Source organism: Sebastes fasciatus, chromosome 18 (genome assembly GCF_043250625.1).
Source record: "Sebastes fasciatus isolate fSebFas1 chromosome 18, fSebFas1.pri, whole genome shotgun sequence".
Lineage (NCBI taxonomy): Eukaryota > Metazoa > Chordata > Actinopteri > Perciformes > Sebastidae > Sebastes > Sebastes fasciatus.
In genome coordinates this window covers 15,498,656-15,516,413 of record NC_133812.1, presented here as the reverse complement: position 1 = coordinate 15,516,413, position 17,758 = coordinate 15,498,656, and the positions used below count along the sequence as shown (strand labels likewise).

Genomic DNA, 17,758 nt, shown 5'->3' with positions numbered 1-17,758 from the left:
ATCTTTCTTTCACTTTATACTAACAACCCTGGCAGTCAGTCTGAATGTTGTACATGGTGCCACTATGGAATGCCTTCACAAGCATCCTTTTGTGTGTCTGAATGCAGAACGCTTACGAGCGCCCTCGCCCTCCCCCTGGCCCGACAGGACAACAGCTTTTTCATGAAACTTGTTCCTCCTCTCCTACAAATGCCCAACCGAGTGTTTCTCTATAGAGGAGTACATACTTACACCCTTGTTTGTTATTGTATTCTGACTAAACACTTCTGTTAGTAATCTACCTCCCCATTAAAAAGCACTGCAAGTGATTCTAGTTTTCTCCATAATAAAACAGACAGATAAACAAGCGTGATTGCTACACGTGAGTTGCTAACATGCAATTAAAAAGATAAACTCTGAGATAAAATGTAAGGGAGCGGCAGGAGATAAAACAGAAAATGCATGAGCAGCAGATATAAAGCAGACTAAGCCTTTTGCCTAACAACTCATATCCTGTTTGTCACGTCAGTCAAGGAAGGAAGGAAGTCACTTCCTTCTACCATAAACTGTCCTTTTGTGATCATAGATCCTCTATTTCTATTAACTAACATACTTTACAAAATAATACTGTTCAGTATGCTAATGCACTCGTGACATTTCTCCTGACCTGACTTGTACCACAACAGTATCGTTTTTGTGATACTCTCCTTCAGGGAGGGTTTTGTGTTGGTGGGAACATGTAGGTCAGCACTTTTCTTGTCCACTGCACTGAATGGTGCTTCTTGTTAGAGTGGAAGTGTTCTGTAAATTAAAACCATCATCAGGTGGATCCACTGAATGAGAAAATCCCCACTGGCCTGAGTGGTAAAAGGCTCCAGACAATAGACATGAAAAAGTCTGAGTAGGTTTCTGAGGGACTGGGGTGATGTCACCTTGTTTGATTTCATTCACTTCACTGCTTCATTGACCACCTCGACTCTCGATCCATTCACAAAAAAAATCGACGGTTGCACGGTACAGTAACGTCAGTTTGAAATTAGCATTTAAATCCAGCTAATCTACATTTTATGTAAATTCAAAAACTGCCGAAACTGCAAAAAAAAACGTTACGCTTCAGGGTGTCTAGCCATGCAGAGAGTTTCAGTTTTATCTGCAGCGGTTTTAAGATGTCTGCATGGCTAGATAACACTAGTAGTAAGTTAAGTGTTATGTGGACTGACCCCCTTATGTGCTACATGACAAATCTTACCGAAGACAACCAGGATGAAGAGTAAGGTAGCCACTCCGGCTGTGATGTAGAACATAACGCTGATGTGGTGAGCCAGCTCGTCCATGTCGTCCACATTAGGCACCAGGATGGGAGGCACAAGGAACCCGATGGCAATACCCAGCTAGAAGACAATGAGCACATACTGTATATTAACACAAATTAAAGAATGGTACCACTACGTGTATCTAGAGGTTATTATTGTTTGTTGTGACAAGTATTTTAAAGTAATCTTAAATTATTTATTGATTTAAATGTAAATATAATGACTTCATGACCCAATTGATCTCTAAAAGTAGATGGGAACTGTGTCATCTCTCAAAACAAGTTACAGAATCACTCATCTGAAACTCGCATGTGCAGGTCAATGAAGCAGAAAACCCCATCTCGGAATAGTTATTCTCTTATTACTATCAAATCAGGTTGCTATATGAACATGTTTTAACATTATAGCTGCAACGATAAATCGATTAGCTGTCAAGTACTAAATTAATTGCCAACTATTTTGATACTTGATTAATTATAGGTCATTTTTTAAAGAAAAAATAAGTCTAAATTCTCTGATTCCAGCTTCTTAAATGTGAATATTTTCTGGTTTATTTACTCCTCTATGACAGTAAACTGAATATCTTTGAGTTGTTGAGAAAACAAGACATTTGAGGACGTCATCTTGGGCTTCGGGAAACACCGATAGACATTTTTCACCATTTTCTGACATTTCATAGACCAAATAACTAATTTATTAATCAAGAAAGTAATTGTCAGATAAATCGACAATGAAAATAGCAGCACTATAGAACAGCATCTATGTCAACCGACTAATTCAACACAGAACTTCACAATTGGGAAAGAGCATTTTTTACATTTAAACACACAAAGTATGACGAGGAGGTTTCAGCAAACGGTTAACACAATTTTCTCTGGACTCTCGCACCGAGACACTAGAAGTCCTATGTGACTTTGGCATCCAGTGCAGCTGCATACTCTACAGACAGCTGCCTCACTATGTGGACCGTGGTGTTAGATTCAGACCAACCTGGTTTCCCAGAACTCCTATGGAACAAGCGGTGGAAACCTCTTTCTCTCCGAACCACACCGAGGCAAGGTAAGAAGGAATACCGAGGATGAACACGGTGGCCACTGAGCACACAAACTGGCCAAAGAAGGTGACTGGGAACAGATTGGGACCGGCGCTACCAATTTTTATCCAAGCGCCAATGCAGTTAAAGGCTGACCCAACGAGGACGACGTCCCGGATCCCCCTGTTTTCCAGGAGCCAAAGGACGGGCAGAATGAGTGGGATGTAAGTGAGCAGGTAGATCATGGACAACCAGTCGATGGCCAGAGAGTCAATGTTGTAAAAGCGCATGAATATGTTGCTGATGATGCCGTACTGAAGCCACATGGAGGCGTTGCTGGCTGAGACGGCGCTGAAGAGGAACAGCATGGCCCAGCGACGGTGGTAAAGTTTGGTTTCAGCCCTGGGGACCAGCTCTGCCTGATCACCCTGTAAAGCCTGGACGTCTAACCGTGACCCAGTGGAGATGGCTCTGCCTAAAGGTCCTGGAGTCCTCCACTGCAGCGAAGCGAGGCCCGGAGCAGGATTCTTTGCAGCCTTGGACCTCGGCCATTCTTCACCACCGAGTTCAGAATTTGCATGGTTGTCCTTCAAAGTATTGTTTTGTAGCATTTTAACTGTCCTAAAGTAGGCCCCTGAAGCGTGAGAGGTGAGAGGTCTTAAGATTTCGGAGCTTGTGTCCTAGCAGCTCGCTGTCCTGCGTCCAAACTGCCCTGTAGAGGAGAGATGGTGTTCCCAAGAGAAGCCAGAGAGCGAGCACAGCTGGAGTTACTATTGCTCTTTAGTGTCCTGATTCGCAACTCACTGCATGGGATGGCCTGGAGCCTCTATACCACATGTCCACATATTCATCACCTTCAGTCTTGTCATGTGATGTTAATATTAGAAATCTTCCCATTACACTCAAAACCTTGTATTACCTCTTTAGTGAACTGTCTGAATGGCAGTGACCCCAGAAAACAAAAGAATATCTGTTGAACTTTATGTCTCGTGTGAAGGCTAACTCATGTGAAGGATTTTTGCGGTTGCTACAACAAGTTAATGTTTCCAAGTCTTTGTTACTGTTACAGATCCCTGTACTGTTACGGATAATACCTAGAATATCCCTTTCTTCCTATCATTTTGTATGCAAGCTTTTTAAAATGTAGATTTTACCACAGATATAACTAGTAACTAGAAAATTTCGCAAGAAATTTTGACCAGTGTGCCTGGTGCTTGGGGATGGGTGGGGGGGGGGGCAGATTCAGACTGTCTGAGGTCCATAGTGAGGTCATAACTGTAGGCCCTTTCGCTGCGTGCGTGTCTGTCAGTGGTTGCCATGGTGATTGGGGGGCCGTGAGGAGTGTTTAGTTTCCTGTTAACATACAGTAAGAGTTGAGGGATTTTATTTTGAAAAGTAGGTGAATACCTTTACCTTGTGCTTCTATGCACACTGGAATGATGGGACCACTGAAGAAGGAGGTGCAGATGATGTTGGACATGGGAGTCATTGAATCATCCAGAAGTGAGTGGTCAAACCCCATAGTGCTTGTTCCCAAGAAAAATTGTACTCAACCTCGGTTCTGTTCAGACATGAGGAAACTGAACAGTATTTCCTGTTTTGATTCATATCCCATGCCCCGTATTGATGAGCTGCTAGAGAGAATCGGGAAAGCCAACTACATCACAGCATTAGACCTTTGTAAAGGTTACTGGCAAGTGCCTCTTGACCCATCTTGCAAAGAATACACAGCGTTCCAGATTCCAGGGATGGGCTTGTTCCAGTACACTGTGTTACTCTTTGGCCTTCATGGCGCACCTGCGACCTTTCAAAGATTAATGGACATTGTTCTTAATGATTGCTCCAGGTTTTCAGCTGCCTATCTTGATGATGTGGTAATCTACAGTGAATCCTGGGAAGAACACTTGCAGCATCTTGAAATCGTCCTAAGCAAGATACAGGAAGCCGGGCTGACCCTGAATGCAAACAAGTGTTCCTGGGCTCAGGAGGAGGTGAAATACCTTGGGTACCTGGTCGGCCGTGGGCAGATAAGGCCACAAATAGACAAGATAAAGGCCATACAGATGATTCCAAGACCCCTGACCAAGAAGCAAGTGAGATCCTTTTTAGGACTGGTGGGGTGGTACAGAAGGTTTGTTCCCCATTTCTCTACATTGGCGGCACCACTCACCGAACTAACAAAAAAATCAACCTCGAAAGTGATATGGAATGATGAATGTGAACGTGCCTTCCAGGCATTGTTGGCAACGCTGAGGGAGGAGTAGCGCGGCAAAAACCGTAAGAAGAGGAATAGTAAGACTTCACTAGAAAATTTCGCAAGAAATTTTGACCAGTGTGCCTGGTGCTGGGGGGATGGGTGGGGGCTAGGGGTGGTGTGTGTGTGGAGGAGGGGGGGCAGATTCAGACTGTCTGAGGTCCATAGTGAGGTCATCACTGTAGGCCCATTCGCTGCGTGCATGTCTGTCAGTGGTTGCCATGGTGATTGGGGGGCCGTGAGGAGTGTTTAGTTTCCTGTTAACATACAGTAAGAGTTGAGGGATTTTATTTTGAAAAGTAGGTGAATACCTAGTTCCTGTTATCATACAATGAGAGTTGGGGGCTTTTAATCACAGGTGTAATTGATCACATTAATTATGGCCCTGATCCATTGAAGCCCTGGTTTAGAGCATGCTGGCTCACTTAAATGGCGTGATACAGTAAATAGTGTGCGTGTGTGTGTGTGTGTGTGGGTGGGTGTGTTAGTGTTAGTCAGCCTGCTCTGATTGGCTAATGTGAATCAGCTGTCTAGCAGCAATCTGAAGTTGCCGTGGTGATTGGCCACTGCTGCAGTGGGACAGTTTATAATAGGAGTTAACCAGAGACGTACATGTCATAAAAGTGCTTCTACGACAGAAACCGTGACTCCTATCGCTTAGATTGTTCATGAGACCAGTTAGGAGTCTCTGATGAACAAATGGTGCGACATTTGGGTCTGTAGTCTCAAAAATGTGACCTCGGCGGCAGTTTCGAAAAGTATGAACTTTTTTCTCTGATCCAAAACATTCTGTGAAATTTAATATGGGGCCCTATGGGAGCGAAGCCTGCAGTTGCTCTCACGTTCAGGCATGTGTCGCCAAATGTGTAAGTCCGACTGATTCCATAGCTACATGTTTGCGACCGGCACAAAAATACCTACGTTTTGATGTATTAATTGTGTATGAGGAGTGGACGTTGTGGGCTACAGAGCAATTTGTTCGGAAAATTTTCAAAAGATTTCAAAGCTTTCCCGCACTCTAGCGATGATGTCACGCGCTCTAGCCCTTAACGACCCACGCAATACACACCCATTATAAAATCTGAAACGGTCTGAAAATTTCACAAAACGTAAACTGCGATTTCGTGAAAACCGTGCCAGCTATCAAAAAATTTCCATTTGACCAAATAAAGTCCCAAGTCTCGTGACCCGTTTAAACTTTTAATCACGTTTCTACGTTAAAGTATGGCGACTCTGTATGGCCCCAAAGAGGAGTGTTCCAATGCATTCCAATGGAGAAAAAAATCGCGCTTTCGCGCGATTTGCTCGGAAACCGCTGCGCGAATCTCTTAGCCAGGTCATAGCACACGATTCCCGATCATTCCGCACGTTTTGATGTACTTTTTGTACAGGTGTTGGCAACGCTGCCGGAGGAGTAGCGCGGCAAAGTTTAGGCAGAAGTCTGAATAATTATAAGCCCGACGAATAATAGACCAGTGTGCTTTGCACCAGGCTTTGCCTCGTGCTTCTAGGCACACTGGAATAATGAATATTGAATATGAATAATGAATAATGTTGTAGGATTATTCCTTATTTCATGGGCTATTTTGGGATTGATACATGATTATATATCTATATATATATATATAGATATATTTTTTTTTTAAATTAAAAACAAAGCATTTGATTACTGATTTGGAGGTTGATTACCATGGCAACAGTCGAAGCTTCGAAGCATTTGGGTCAGCCCTCCTTATATTCCTTCTTTTTGACCATTGAAGGGTGTGATATGATGAAATGTGCTATTATAACAGCAGTGTAATAACCTATGACAACCAAATTGAGGCTTATATTGTACGAATGCAGGATATTTAGTCCAGTCAGTTATTATTAAATCTGTGAATATTGTTTGTCATGCACAAATGACAGGTGACAAATCAAGTCAATTTTATTTTTATAGCCCCAAATCGCAACAGTAGTTATCTCATGACATTTTTCATAAGGAGCAGGTCTAGACCGTACTCTTTAATACAGCTTGATGTTAAGAAAACTCTGGTATCTTTAAGTGTATTAACTCTGTGGAGGTGTCAGCCGGAATAGTGTGAAGGCCGGTTAGATTGTGGTGTTAAAGCTGTCTGAAGACGTTGAATACACAAAGATTTGCAGGTTGAAAACAGATGATTTGTTAAGAGACAACATGCTCATTAGACGTCTATCAGAAAGCCAGCAAATTGTTCTTACTGCATCCAAAAATCCAGTTTGTGCTCCGGGTTACACACAGCTCATTATCCAGCACTAAGCGATGACTTTTCAGTGACATTTTACTTGGGAGTTGATGTACTGTAAGTTGACTCAAGTGTTGTTTGTTCAAAGTGTCAAATCTGATGCTCGCCAGCGGGACATTAACGGCGGCACGACGCTGATCTTTGCGATCCTGTCTGCTTATTTGGCTGCTCAAGTGGATTTTAAAATGCCCTGCTGCCTTTGTGTGTGTTGTTAATGTGAAGTGACAATCACAAGTCACACAGTCAGAGATCCAGAGGACAATTAACATGCAATGTCCTACCGTACTGCGTGTTTATGCTTAACATGTAATAACTGGTCCACCACATTTAAAACAAAGTCATTCTGTATGTATTTAATATGGCTACTTCAGTGTGACTAACTACTGTAATACCCTCTTCTCTCATCTCACGTCAAGATTCTGCCCACACAATGCTCGAAGACATGTCAAACATGTTTGTATTCTAATTCCCGTCATTTTCCAAATCTGGTTTAAGTGTTACCTGGACCAGGACAAAACATCTGTGAAGCAGCTTTGCCAGAGGACCTGAGGGCATCCAAACCTTTCATTTTGAAAAGACTGGAGTGGAAATTGTCGCTGGCCCTTTTATAGGAAAACGCACGAAAAATGATGAATAACTTTTCGAAAGATATCATACAAACCGTTGTATGAGAATATGTCGTTCTGGGCCGCTGTAGAAACATGGCGGTCGGCTCCATGAAGAGGACCCTCTCCACGCACACACAATGACTCGTATTTTCAGGTAATTATACACTAATGAAAACATACTTATTAATATTACATTCCATTTCTGCCAATAGGTCCTCCTAATTGTTACACACTGTCCCTTTAACTCTCACTATGATATTGCTGATTTACACAAATGTGGATCCTTTATTAGTTTGTTTCTTTCAGACATGTTATTGTCTTTTTTGCGGCTCCTATGTCTGAGGACAAGCAGATAAAGGCTTGACCACCTGAGGACAGGCTTAAAGAGGTTGTTTACTGTAAATGTGAGCCTTTTCATCCATGTGTTCCATGCTGATGAATAACAAGTGGCTTTGTGTTGACAACCTAGTTTTAACATGTGTGTAGATATCTGTTAAACATTAGAGAGACTCATTTTATCTTTATCTCTCACTGTTAAAATTTACAAAACCCTCATAAAAAGTTATACTACAGTACTATACTACTAAGTTGGGCTACATCTTGGCGAGGAATAACTGTCATGGCTATATTCAAAGGGGTCCCTTGACCTCTGACCTCAAGATATGTGACTGAAAATGGGTTCTCTGGGTACCCACGAGTCTGCCCTTTACAGACATGCCCACTTTATGATAATCACATGCAGTTTTTTGAATGCAGTATAAATGTGTTATTACGCCTATTCGAAAATGGTGTGTTTGAAAACTTCTGCATACTGGGGTCCCTAAACAGTCTTGGAATTACATGAATTGGGTATCACTGTAAAGCTGAGACTCTGGTGGATCCAATGAGCCCGACTGTATTCATGTGTGATGATGTTAGTCCCCATAGTGGGGCTGTTTAAAGGGACTGTTTGTAACTTTTTACACGTATAAATCTACCGGGTCGGGATCCCATGCATGCTCGCATATTAGCGCTCGCGTGTGGCCGGAGTTTCTCCTCCTCTGCCTGCTTGCTTGCCTTCACTCACACAACGCGCGCGTTCTCGCTGTCTCGCTCCACTCTCACGTGTATGCGCGCACACTCCACACTGCAGAAGAGTTAGTAGCTCTGAGAATATCTAGTGAGTGGACGTTTGTGCAGAAATAAATGCTGCAGCTCCTCCAGACCAACAGAGGTTTCCCGTGTCTTGTGAAGTGACGGGGCTCCGCAGCGAGAAACGTCATCGCCTCCGACCGGGTGCCGGTGTCTTCCTGCGGGCGCAGTCGGGAGGCGATAACGTTTTTCGAAAAGCCAACACTAGGATCAGCATTGATTCATGGGGAGACCGGTGAGCAGGTGAAATATAGAGTGATATTGTGGTTAAAGCTGACGTGTGTCGCCTCACTGTTCTGAGCGATGCTCGTTCATGTCTATTTCGAGCGAGCAAAGCGCGAACCCGACGCTGAATTCTGTTGACTTAACAGCCACAGGTGTCGCTGTTAACAAGCATTTCTGATTCTTACAAACAGTCCCTTTAAACATTAAAGAGACTATTTTATCTTCATCTCTCACTGTTACAATTTACAAAACCCTCATAAAAAGTTATTTATATGATTTAGGTGGCTGTTTAAATGTGCCTCTTCTTGTGTATGCTGGTTCACTGTGCATTGCCTCCATTCATTCTCTCCCATTCATCAGCGAGTGATGTTGTGGAACTTGGACGCACTGTGATGCCCCTGGATGTGCGTAATTACGCAAAACGTGCCAAAAAGAGATGTGGGAATGTTAGTGGAGCTATTAGTTTAATCAGTGATCAAGTAGGTGAACAGCTAACTCTTAACCTATTTACTGACTATAGAGGACAGTGTGTGTGTGTGTGTGTGTGTGTGTGTGTGTGTGTGTGTGTGTGTGTGTGTGTGTGTGTGTGTGTTTCACATCCCCTACCTGATTCCCGAAGACTCCGATGGAGCAGGCGGTGGACACCTCCTCCGAGCCGAACCACACCGACGCGATCCTCGACGGCATGCCGAGGATGAACACCTGCGCGCACGAGCAGCAGAACTGTCCCAGGAAGGTGACGGCGAACAGGTTGGGCTTCACGCTGGCCACCTTGATCCACGTGCCCGCGCAGTTGAGCGCCGTGGCCACCAGCGCGATCACCCGCAAACCCTTCTTGTCCAGCAGCCAGGTCACCGGGAAGATGAAGGGGATGTAGGTCAGCATGTAGATCATGGACATCCAGTCGATGGTGAAGGCGTCCACGTCGTAGAACTTCATGAAGATGTTGTTGATGATGCCGTACTGGATCCATTGGAAGGAGTTGCACAGAGAGTAGGAGCTGAAGAGGAGCACGATCATCCAGCGACGCTTGTAGAGGAGCGTGGGTTTCGGCGCGTCGTGGCCGTCCAGCGGGCTCTTGTCGCCGGCGTTCTGCACCGCGTCACCCGCATCCTCCAGCTTCACATGGGTCTCCAAATCTGCCTTGAATTGAGCCTCAGTGTCTCCTAAAGGCAACGCTTCTTTCTCACTCATAGTTAAATATACTCATGGAGTATTAAACACTTGCAAACTAACCTGAAAGTTCTTCAGTTTCATGCGTAAACACTAAAACATCCAACGCTTAGCGACAAAATAGGCCTACAACTTCATGCTTTCAGCTACAAAAAGGAGAAACAAAAACATTGTTTTCAAATGTCCACAGTAGTCAATGAACAAGTAGTGCAGCAGGCTCTACAACTTCCAGTGTAGGCGGCATTTCCTCAAGCTATACTGTACTTCAGTATAGACGACTTTACGCGTAAAACGTCTGCGCAAGTTCAATAAATAAGAGTTGATTTCATGAATGAATATGATCCACGTGTAGTAGGAGGCTAAAGTAGCGCCTGCGGTGACCTCTTTCTCTTCCACCCGGACCTAAAAAGCCGCTTTGGGATCTTGAAACAAGTCGGGCGACTCAGACACACACAAGGGCGGAGTTTAAAAAAGTGCACTTTTTGTTGGTATCTAAGCAGCCTGGAACACTGAGATATATCTCATGCTTTTTTAGTTACAGTTTGTAACGTCTTTAAATGTCGCCTATAGCTTCTCTGATAAAATCTGTGTTGTGGAATTTGTAAAAACATGCCCATTATAACCTCTTTATTAAAAATATACATATATAACAGGTTATTTATTATTTGGCCACTTGCTTAACAAAAATGGAGTAGTGAATGACTTGAACGCCTCAGTTGTGTTCAAGGACAAAACTTAATTCACTTCAGGGCAAACTATGAATGATTAAATGTTGTGCTTTATAACATGAGCTACTGTCATCTAGTGGTGAGCAGCACCATCTACAGTAGGGACTCTCTCATTACAGAAATATATAATGCCCCCTGTTATAAGCACCAGTGCAGACTTAAAGCTGCAGTAGGCAGTATGTTTTTTGGCATCATTGGGGAAAAAATTCCATAATTCAGCATATTGTAATTCAAGTGTTCTGAGAGAAAACTACACTTCTGCACCTCCTCATGGCTCTGTTTTCAGGCTTTTAGAAAGCTATCCCGTGACAGGAGACTTTGACCAATCACAGGTAATTTGAGAGAGAGAGAGCGTTCCTATTGGCTGTGCTCTGGCTGGTGGGCGGTGCTTGGTATTTCTTCAACAGATCTCAACATGGCTACCGGGTCACAAACTCTTCTCATTTTACAGCTAAACAGTACACTACAAGATGTTTCTGAAAACATTTTTCGCAAGAAATAGGCGTTACAGTAATAGAATATTGATTCATATTTGATCAGCGCTGCCTAGTTTGACTGTTTGATCGGAGTTCGCGAGTGATTGACAGCTGCTCAGAGACAGCAAGCTCCAGCTCGGCTCTGATTGGTTGTTTCGCTCCGGTCTGTGAAATCTTGCAGATGCCGTCAGGAGCACCGGAGGACACAGAGGCAAATGATTTTTTTCAGATTACCTGTCTCATGCACTACTGTCAGGATATAGTGACTGTTTTATAAAAATAACTTATTTTAATCAAATTTGTTCCATTTCTACCCACTGCAGCTTAAATACAAAGAAAGCATTAGAGCATAAAAGCATCAATAACAAGCCTGGGGAGGTCAGAAATGATCACCTAAATGGCATCACATTTAATAAATATCTTCTTCCACATCAGCATTATCACCAGTACACAAGTCGAGACCCTTTGAAATGCCCATTCTTCACTTCACAGACGTCTCTTTTTTTGGTAAGCCTTTTTTTTTAGGATCTCGACTTTACATTCTCTTTGTCCACAATCAAATCTGTCAAAAATCTCCTGAGCATTATTGATATTTACACACTGAAAACACATTTATAAACACAAGATTCTCAAAACATGACAGGATGACAAAAGGTGCTCTCCATGACACTAAAGATTTACAAAAATACTGTCTGAGTCTGAGTCACCTGAACATGCAGGTTGTTGTTTTTTTCCATCTCCCAATGTAAACATAGACTGGTTGATAATTCTACTCATCGAGCTGTTTCACACATAGATCACACAGGTGAAAGCAAAGAGATGAGCACGAGCAAAATAAATAGTTTTGAGCACTGCTTGTTACAGTTTTGGGGTCCGTACTGTGGTTGTGTGGACGACGTATCGGCCTGTCATGTTAATGTTCGTGTTTTCTTTAACAACATTTATAGACACATCTCCAGTCAGTCTCTCTCTCTCCGTTGAGGTCGGTCATCGGTTCGCAGCAAGTCCGCGGTAGTCAGGTCAGTGCTGGTAGTGTGGTACGGTGATGTGCTGGTGGTAGCTGGCGTGATGAGGAGGGTAGAGGAGGTCGGGGGTCTGAGGAGCCAGGCCGGTGCACAGGGGCTCGTGGCTGGTCAGCACAGAGGACAGATACTTGGCCTCCTCTGTCAGCTGCTTCACCTCCTTCCTCAGCGCGGCGTTCTCCTTCTCCAGGTTCTCGCTCTCCTGGAAACACAAAGGGATGGGAGGTTAGTTTGTATATTAGTGATACAAGTGGCTCTGCAGCGTTATAAACTGCTTCCATGCAGGTATTTTTTGCATATTTTAGTGTTTTTAACCACAGATCGTGATATATTTTACCCCTGACCACTTTCCGAAGCATAATATATTCAATCTAATTTATCTGTATGGATGGCAATGTCTGTCTGTCTGTCGGTTTGTCCACCAATTTGTCAAGCTTAAAGGTACAGTGTGTCAGATTTGGCGGCATCTAGTAGTGTGGTTGCAAATTGCAACCAACTGAGTACCCCTCCGCTCACTCCTCCCTTTCCAAGACTGCGGTATCGTGAGCCACCGAGTGCAAAACCGTGGCCACAGTTTCACAAGCGTATCGGAGAACTACGTGAAAGGCTCTCTCTAGTGCCAGTGTAGAAATATGGTGGAGCAACGTGGCGGACTACGTGAAGAGGACCCGCTCCCTGTGTAGATACGAAGGGCTCATTCTAAGCTAACGAAAACACAACGATTCTTAGTTTCAGTTGATTTTATACTAATGAAAACATAGTAATGAATATTAGATTGATGGATGGATTACCACAAAATTTTGTACAGAGAATCATAATCCCCAGAAGTTGAATCCTACAGACCCTGATTTTTAATCTAGCACCCTTATGAGGCTGACATTTGTGATATCAAGTGAAATTTCTCCACAACTACTGGCTGGTTTGCCAGGTCATATGGTACATGCATGTCATCTTTTGCATAACTTTGGTGATCCTCTGACTTTTCCTCTAGTTCCATCATCTGGTCGAAGTTTTAATCTAATAATAAATCTAATAAAATTATACTTTTGTTTATGATTAAATACCTGCCCAACTAATGACATGACCACTAGCCCCAGCTTCACTTTGTGTAAATTAGCAAATGAGCTAACTAGTGAACTTAATAAACACTATGCCTGCTATGCATTAACATCTTAGCATTGCTATTGTAAGCATGTTAGCAGGCTGGCTTCAGTCTATGACTCAAACTGTACTGTACAACCTCACAGAGCTGATAGCATGGCTGTAGACTCTCAGTCTTGTTTCCAATTACATAGCAGACATTAGTTTCCATTCAGTTCAGTAGGTGTCAGTATCAACATGTAGACACTTGAATGGACTGGTTATACACACATGTATATGTGATGACATGATGTTCATTGTGATTGACTGTCTATCTCAGACAAGCCTCTGCAAGTATATTTTTTTACATATTGCACACATGCTATGTGAAGACTGCTCATGCTAGTAAAAAAAATTTATATAAAAAGAATAAATAAAGTAAAAGTATGTAGGCTAAATTATACTTTTAAATTGGCTGAAAGGCTAAAACAGTGGTATGCTATGACTATTTTTGTCCAGTTACCTTAAAACCAGCTGGTAACGCAGGTGAAATAGGCCCTTTTCACAGCAGCCATTCTGACATGTCATAGCAGGTGTAAACACAGGTGTAATTGATCAAATTAATCATGGTCCTCCGCAATGATATGTCAAATATGTCTGCTGTGAAAAGGGTCTATGGATTGTTGTTTTGCATTACCAGAGAGCAATGCCATAACTTAAGTAATAAGAGTATTTTCACTGTCGTAGAGAAACATGTAACTTTTAAGTCCATTCAACTTGTTTTTCTTTCCATACTGAAATGAATGAAGACCAAAGATTTTTTGGGAGTTATTAAAAACACAAAAAATCTACAGCATGCCTTAGTACTTTACCATAAGGTACAGTATTTCAAAAAGTTGTAAAAATGCTTTTTAATTCAACATCAACCTATGAATATTAATTTAAACACAAACTACCTGCAGCTCACTGAGCATCACAATCTTAAAAGTTGCCATTCTAACATTTTGTATGACGTAAGTAGACCCACTTTTTCCAAAACAATCTGTCTGATCATCAACTTCAGAGTTCATATAAGTAGAGCAAACTATACGCGAGTGGTTGAAAGCAAAAAACATTTTTTTCGGTGTGGGAATAGCAGGCGAGAAAATCTTCCACTTGGTTAATGAAAAGGTCATCACAGCGTGGCCGAAAGACTCTAATACTGAGCTGTGGGTCCTTACTGTCACACAACCTTTGGGTAAACCCCTGCACATGCGTCACTTAGCCAAATACAGCCCACTGCTATCGGCGCTTTACAAGAAGTGACTGCCTTTTTCTCCCCTTCTGCCCACGACATGCAATTTACACAGAAGAAAAAAAATACTACTGAAGAAACAGGAAATAAGCCACGGTGTCATAGAGAGGGAAAATTCGCCTTCCTGTTTATCTGGTGAGACGATGACAGAGAAACCACAGAGTATGCTCTGTGATCCCCTCTCTGTGACTGGCAGGCTTTAAAGAGATTGCTAATATGCAACGTACTTCACAGGAAGGATTCACATCTCTGGATCTACTGCTGCTTACGGCGTGGGGTTTCTGAAGGTCAAAATCTCTTCTCTGATAAAGTTACACAGAAACAGCTGCTCTGAAAACATCGTGGCATACATGAGTACAGCACGAATCATCTCGGCTTGAACTTGAACGAGGAAGTCACACAGATAGTGGATGTGTGGTCAGCGTGTAGAGTTACTGCAGGTTGTAAAGAATCCGTAAGATCATTGCATCATGAGTGTAGAACTCACTGGGTTCATATAGACCTGCTGCACACACAGGTAACTGAAATCCCAACACAGTCTCACGACAGTTCGTGAAATAGTCACAAAATTGAATCTATTTGATTCATGTATATAGACACGAATTTCCGCTCTTTTCAAAATAAAACTACTTAGGTTTAGGAATAGATTGACTTGGTTAGGCTTAGGCAACAAACTACTTAGTTAGGTTTAGACAAAGATTGTGATTTGGGTTAAAATAACTCTGGAAGTGTTGTAACCTAAGTGCGGAAGTTACCCATCCACCCTGACCTCTTCCCTATGTGGCATTCGCCTCTCTTTATAGTTCCCGGTTCACAATTAGGTGGCTTACATACAAATTGATTTCGTGCTGACCATCATGAAAAAAATGTGTGTCTATATACACGAATCAATAGATTACATTCCTTGACTATTTCACGAACTGCTGTGCAACTGGGCTGGAAATCCCAGATTGAAGAAAATACCTGCGCTCTTTTGGAAGTTTTAGTTGAATAAAAGACAGCCAAGTCAAACAAGTACAAGCTGAAACAACACTGACTACCAACTCATCTCACGAGATGAGCTGCATGAAAGAACAATGGGGGCAACAAACAAAGCGGCCAGCCCGAACACCCTTCTGTTATCACATTCAGCGCTGCAATCTCTGGTGCTGGATTTCTGCTGCAAAAAGGGAGTGATTGCCCACACGTGCTAATTTATTCCTGAAGCTTCTGCAAACACACAGAGCAGCGTCCAAGTGTGCAGCAGCCCAACAGAAGCCATGACACATCGCCACATGGTCAGGTAGCGTTTGGTAAATATAGTACGAAGCCTTTCCCAGAGGCTGTTGATCAGTTGATCGGTTGGCGGCGTTCAGGCTGTACAAACAATACGACTCGATAGATATTTAGAAGGATACCCTAATACATCCTTCAGTGTGTATAATGTGATTTGTAACCAGCATTGCAGTACAATAAAGCAACTAAACGATGGCTTTTAGGGCTTGACCTTCCATCTTTGCTAAAATTTTGCAGTTTTATCAAGGAACAGTCATTTCACACTGATATGAAATATCTTCTATGTCATAAAAAGTAGAAGTCAGTGTTAAATGTTGTTGCTTTTGAGTATGAGTATGGTGTTCGGAGGGAGTTTTCCTCACCAGGTGCAGGCTGTCAGCTTTCTGAGTTTGCCTCATCCTGCTCTTCTGAGCAGCGATCCGGTTCTTCTCTCGCCGCATCACCTTCTTCGCATCATCTGAGGAGCTCTGATAAGATACAAATAGCGACAGTTAATGCTGGCGTTTGTGCATCTGCATAATATAAACATCAAGTGGGCACAGAGATGTTCCTGAACCTGATAAAGTGATGAACCGTCTTAGTTTACGTCACTGGCTCTTGCTGGTGGGGTTCAATGTGTGAAATGGAAGCGGTCGTGACAGTTTTTAATGACAGTTTGACAGAAGATGGGCTTAACTTTACACTTAATGCGAAGGGCAGGGTCGGGGAGTGGCTGAGTCATCGGTTAGGTATAACGCACACCCTGTTTCATGTCCTGAACACTCTATTTTCTTGGTATCGTAATAACTAATCCATTTTTCAAAATGCTGAGTCAGTTGTACATCAAAGAGATAACAAATTCATTCTGAGTTGTCCGTTAACACATTGGTGAAAAACCCCAAAACACCTGATGCTACTGGAGATTGTTTAATCCACAATGTGAGGCTTCCAGCTTGTATAAAAAAAAACAGCATTTGAAGGTTTTATCTCCACGAGCAAATGAGCAACAATGTGCAAGAAAACTAGCACATGTGGACCAAGTCTCACGTGCAGAGGAACGTACAGTACGTACTGCCTGTTCCTGACAGCTCTCCAATCACTCACAGTTTGAGAGACTTGCTAAAACAAAGGATTCCCACAACTTGGACGAGTGATACATTTTTGCAAAAGCCTACACTTGAAGCGAGTCATGCCTGCAGCCCATGTGTGCATGTGAAACACTTCTGAGAAACTGTGAAAAAGAGCCAACAAAGGCAGAACTAGTGATAGGCTGCCTTGCTGCCCACCAAGTATGCATCATCCAATCACAGGTTTAGGAGAAATATGTAGGGTTCAATTCACAGAATGGTGTATTCAGTCTATAGATCTTCAGCGTAAATAAAATGTAAACAAGCACATTGATGATAAAGTACATAAGAGCACACTTACCGGCCTGCTGCCAGGTGATGGGGACTTGTAACTTGTGTCATTGCTGTCAGAGCCCTGAGCCATAGCCAACCGCGGCGACAGAAACCGTGTGTCTTCGTCCACTTCTGCTTTGTGTTCTGTAGTATGTGTGTGTGGTGAGTGTGTGATAGAGAGAAAGAAAGAAAGAGAGAGTCTGTGTAGCAGAACGAGTGCTGAGAAGAACTTGGCTTAATGAGTCTCTTTCTTCCCTCTTTTCTTTCCCTTTCTGTCACTCCTCCTTCTCTTTCACTCTCTTGCTCATGCTCTCTTCCTTTACCGCTCTCTCTCTCTCTCTTTCTCTCTCTCTCTCTCTCTCTCTCTGACACACACACACACACACACACACACTGTGAGACTAGCCGTCTGCCTAATTAGCTGTATCTGATGTGGCTTCTGGTAAGAATCTGGGTAAGTTGCATTAGACTGGAAGTCACATGTCTGGTGGAAAGTTAAAGCACATAAGGTAATCTTGTAAACT

The 17,758-nt window shown here is 42.8% G+C and overlaps 2 protein-coding genes across 5 annotated transcripts in view; both read right to left on the bottom strand.

Annotated features, from left to right (window-relative positions):
- flvcr2b (FLVCR choline and putative heme transporter 2b) overlaps nt 1–10,429 on the bottom strand; it is a 29,101-nt gene extending 18,672 nt beyond the window's left edge. For 2 of the 4 annotated variants that reach the window (XR_012591343.1, XM_074615042.1), the window contains exons 1-2: nt 9,414–10,429; nt 1,229–1,370 (exon numbers count right to left, since the gene is read on the bottom strand). Coding sequence is in view for 2 of the 4 variants with exons in the window: in XM_074615042.1 (XP_074471143.1) it covers nt 1,229–1,370; nt 9,414–10,001 (730 nt within the window). In the remaining 2 variants the exon portion in view is untranslated. Of the gene's footprint in view, nt 1–1,228; nt 1,371–2,282; nt 3,055–9,413 lie in introns of those variants that run through there. The other 2 variants (XR_012591342.1, XM_074615041.1) reach the window with 2 other exon arrangements.
- A 1,131-nt stretch (nt 10,430–11,560) lies between these two features.
- On the bottom strand, nt 11,561–17,479 carry batf (basic leucine zipper transcription factor, ATF-like). The gene is made up of 3 exons (XM_074615043.1): nt 17,263–17,479; nt 16,218–16,322; nt 11,561–12,408 (listed from the first exon to the last, which is right to left on the bottom strand). Exons 1-3 carry the CDS (start codon nt 17,323–17,325, stop codon nt 12,205–12,207), a joined length of 372 nt encoding a protein of 123 aa, XP_074471144.1. The 5' UTR covers nt 17,326–17,479; the 3' UTR covers nt 11,561–12,204.
- Nucleotides 17,480–17,758: the final 279 nt, after the last annotated feature.

Excerpts from the sequence above, each read along its gene's own strand:
- batf (XM_074615043.1), bottom strand. The coding sequence starts at position 17,325 with ATGGCTCAGGGCTCTGACAGCAATGACACAAGTTACAAGTCCCCATCA. Across the intron at positions 16,323-17,262 it reads CATCACCTGGCAGCAGGCCG|AGCTCCTCAGATGATGCGAA; the intron begins GTAAGTGTGCTC and ends GTATCTTATCAG. Across the intron at positions 12,409-16,217 it reads AAGCTGACAGCCTGCACCTG|GAGAGCGAGAACCTGGAGAA; the intron begins GTGAGGAAAACT and ends TTGTGTTTCCAG.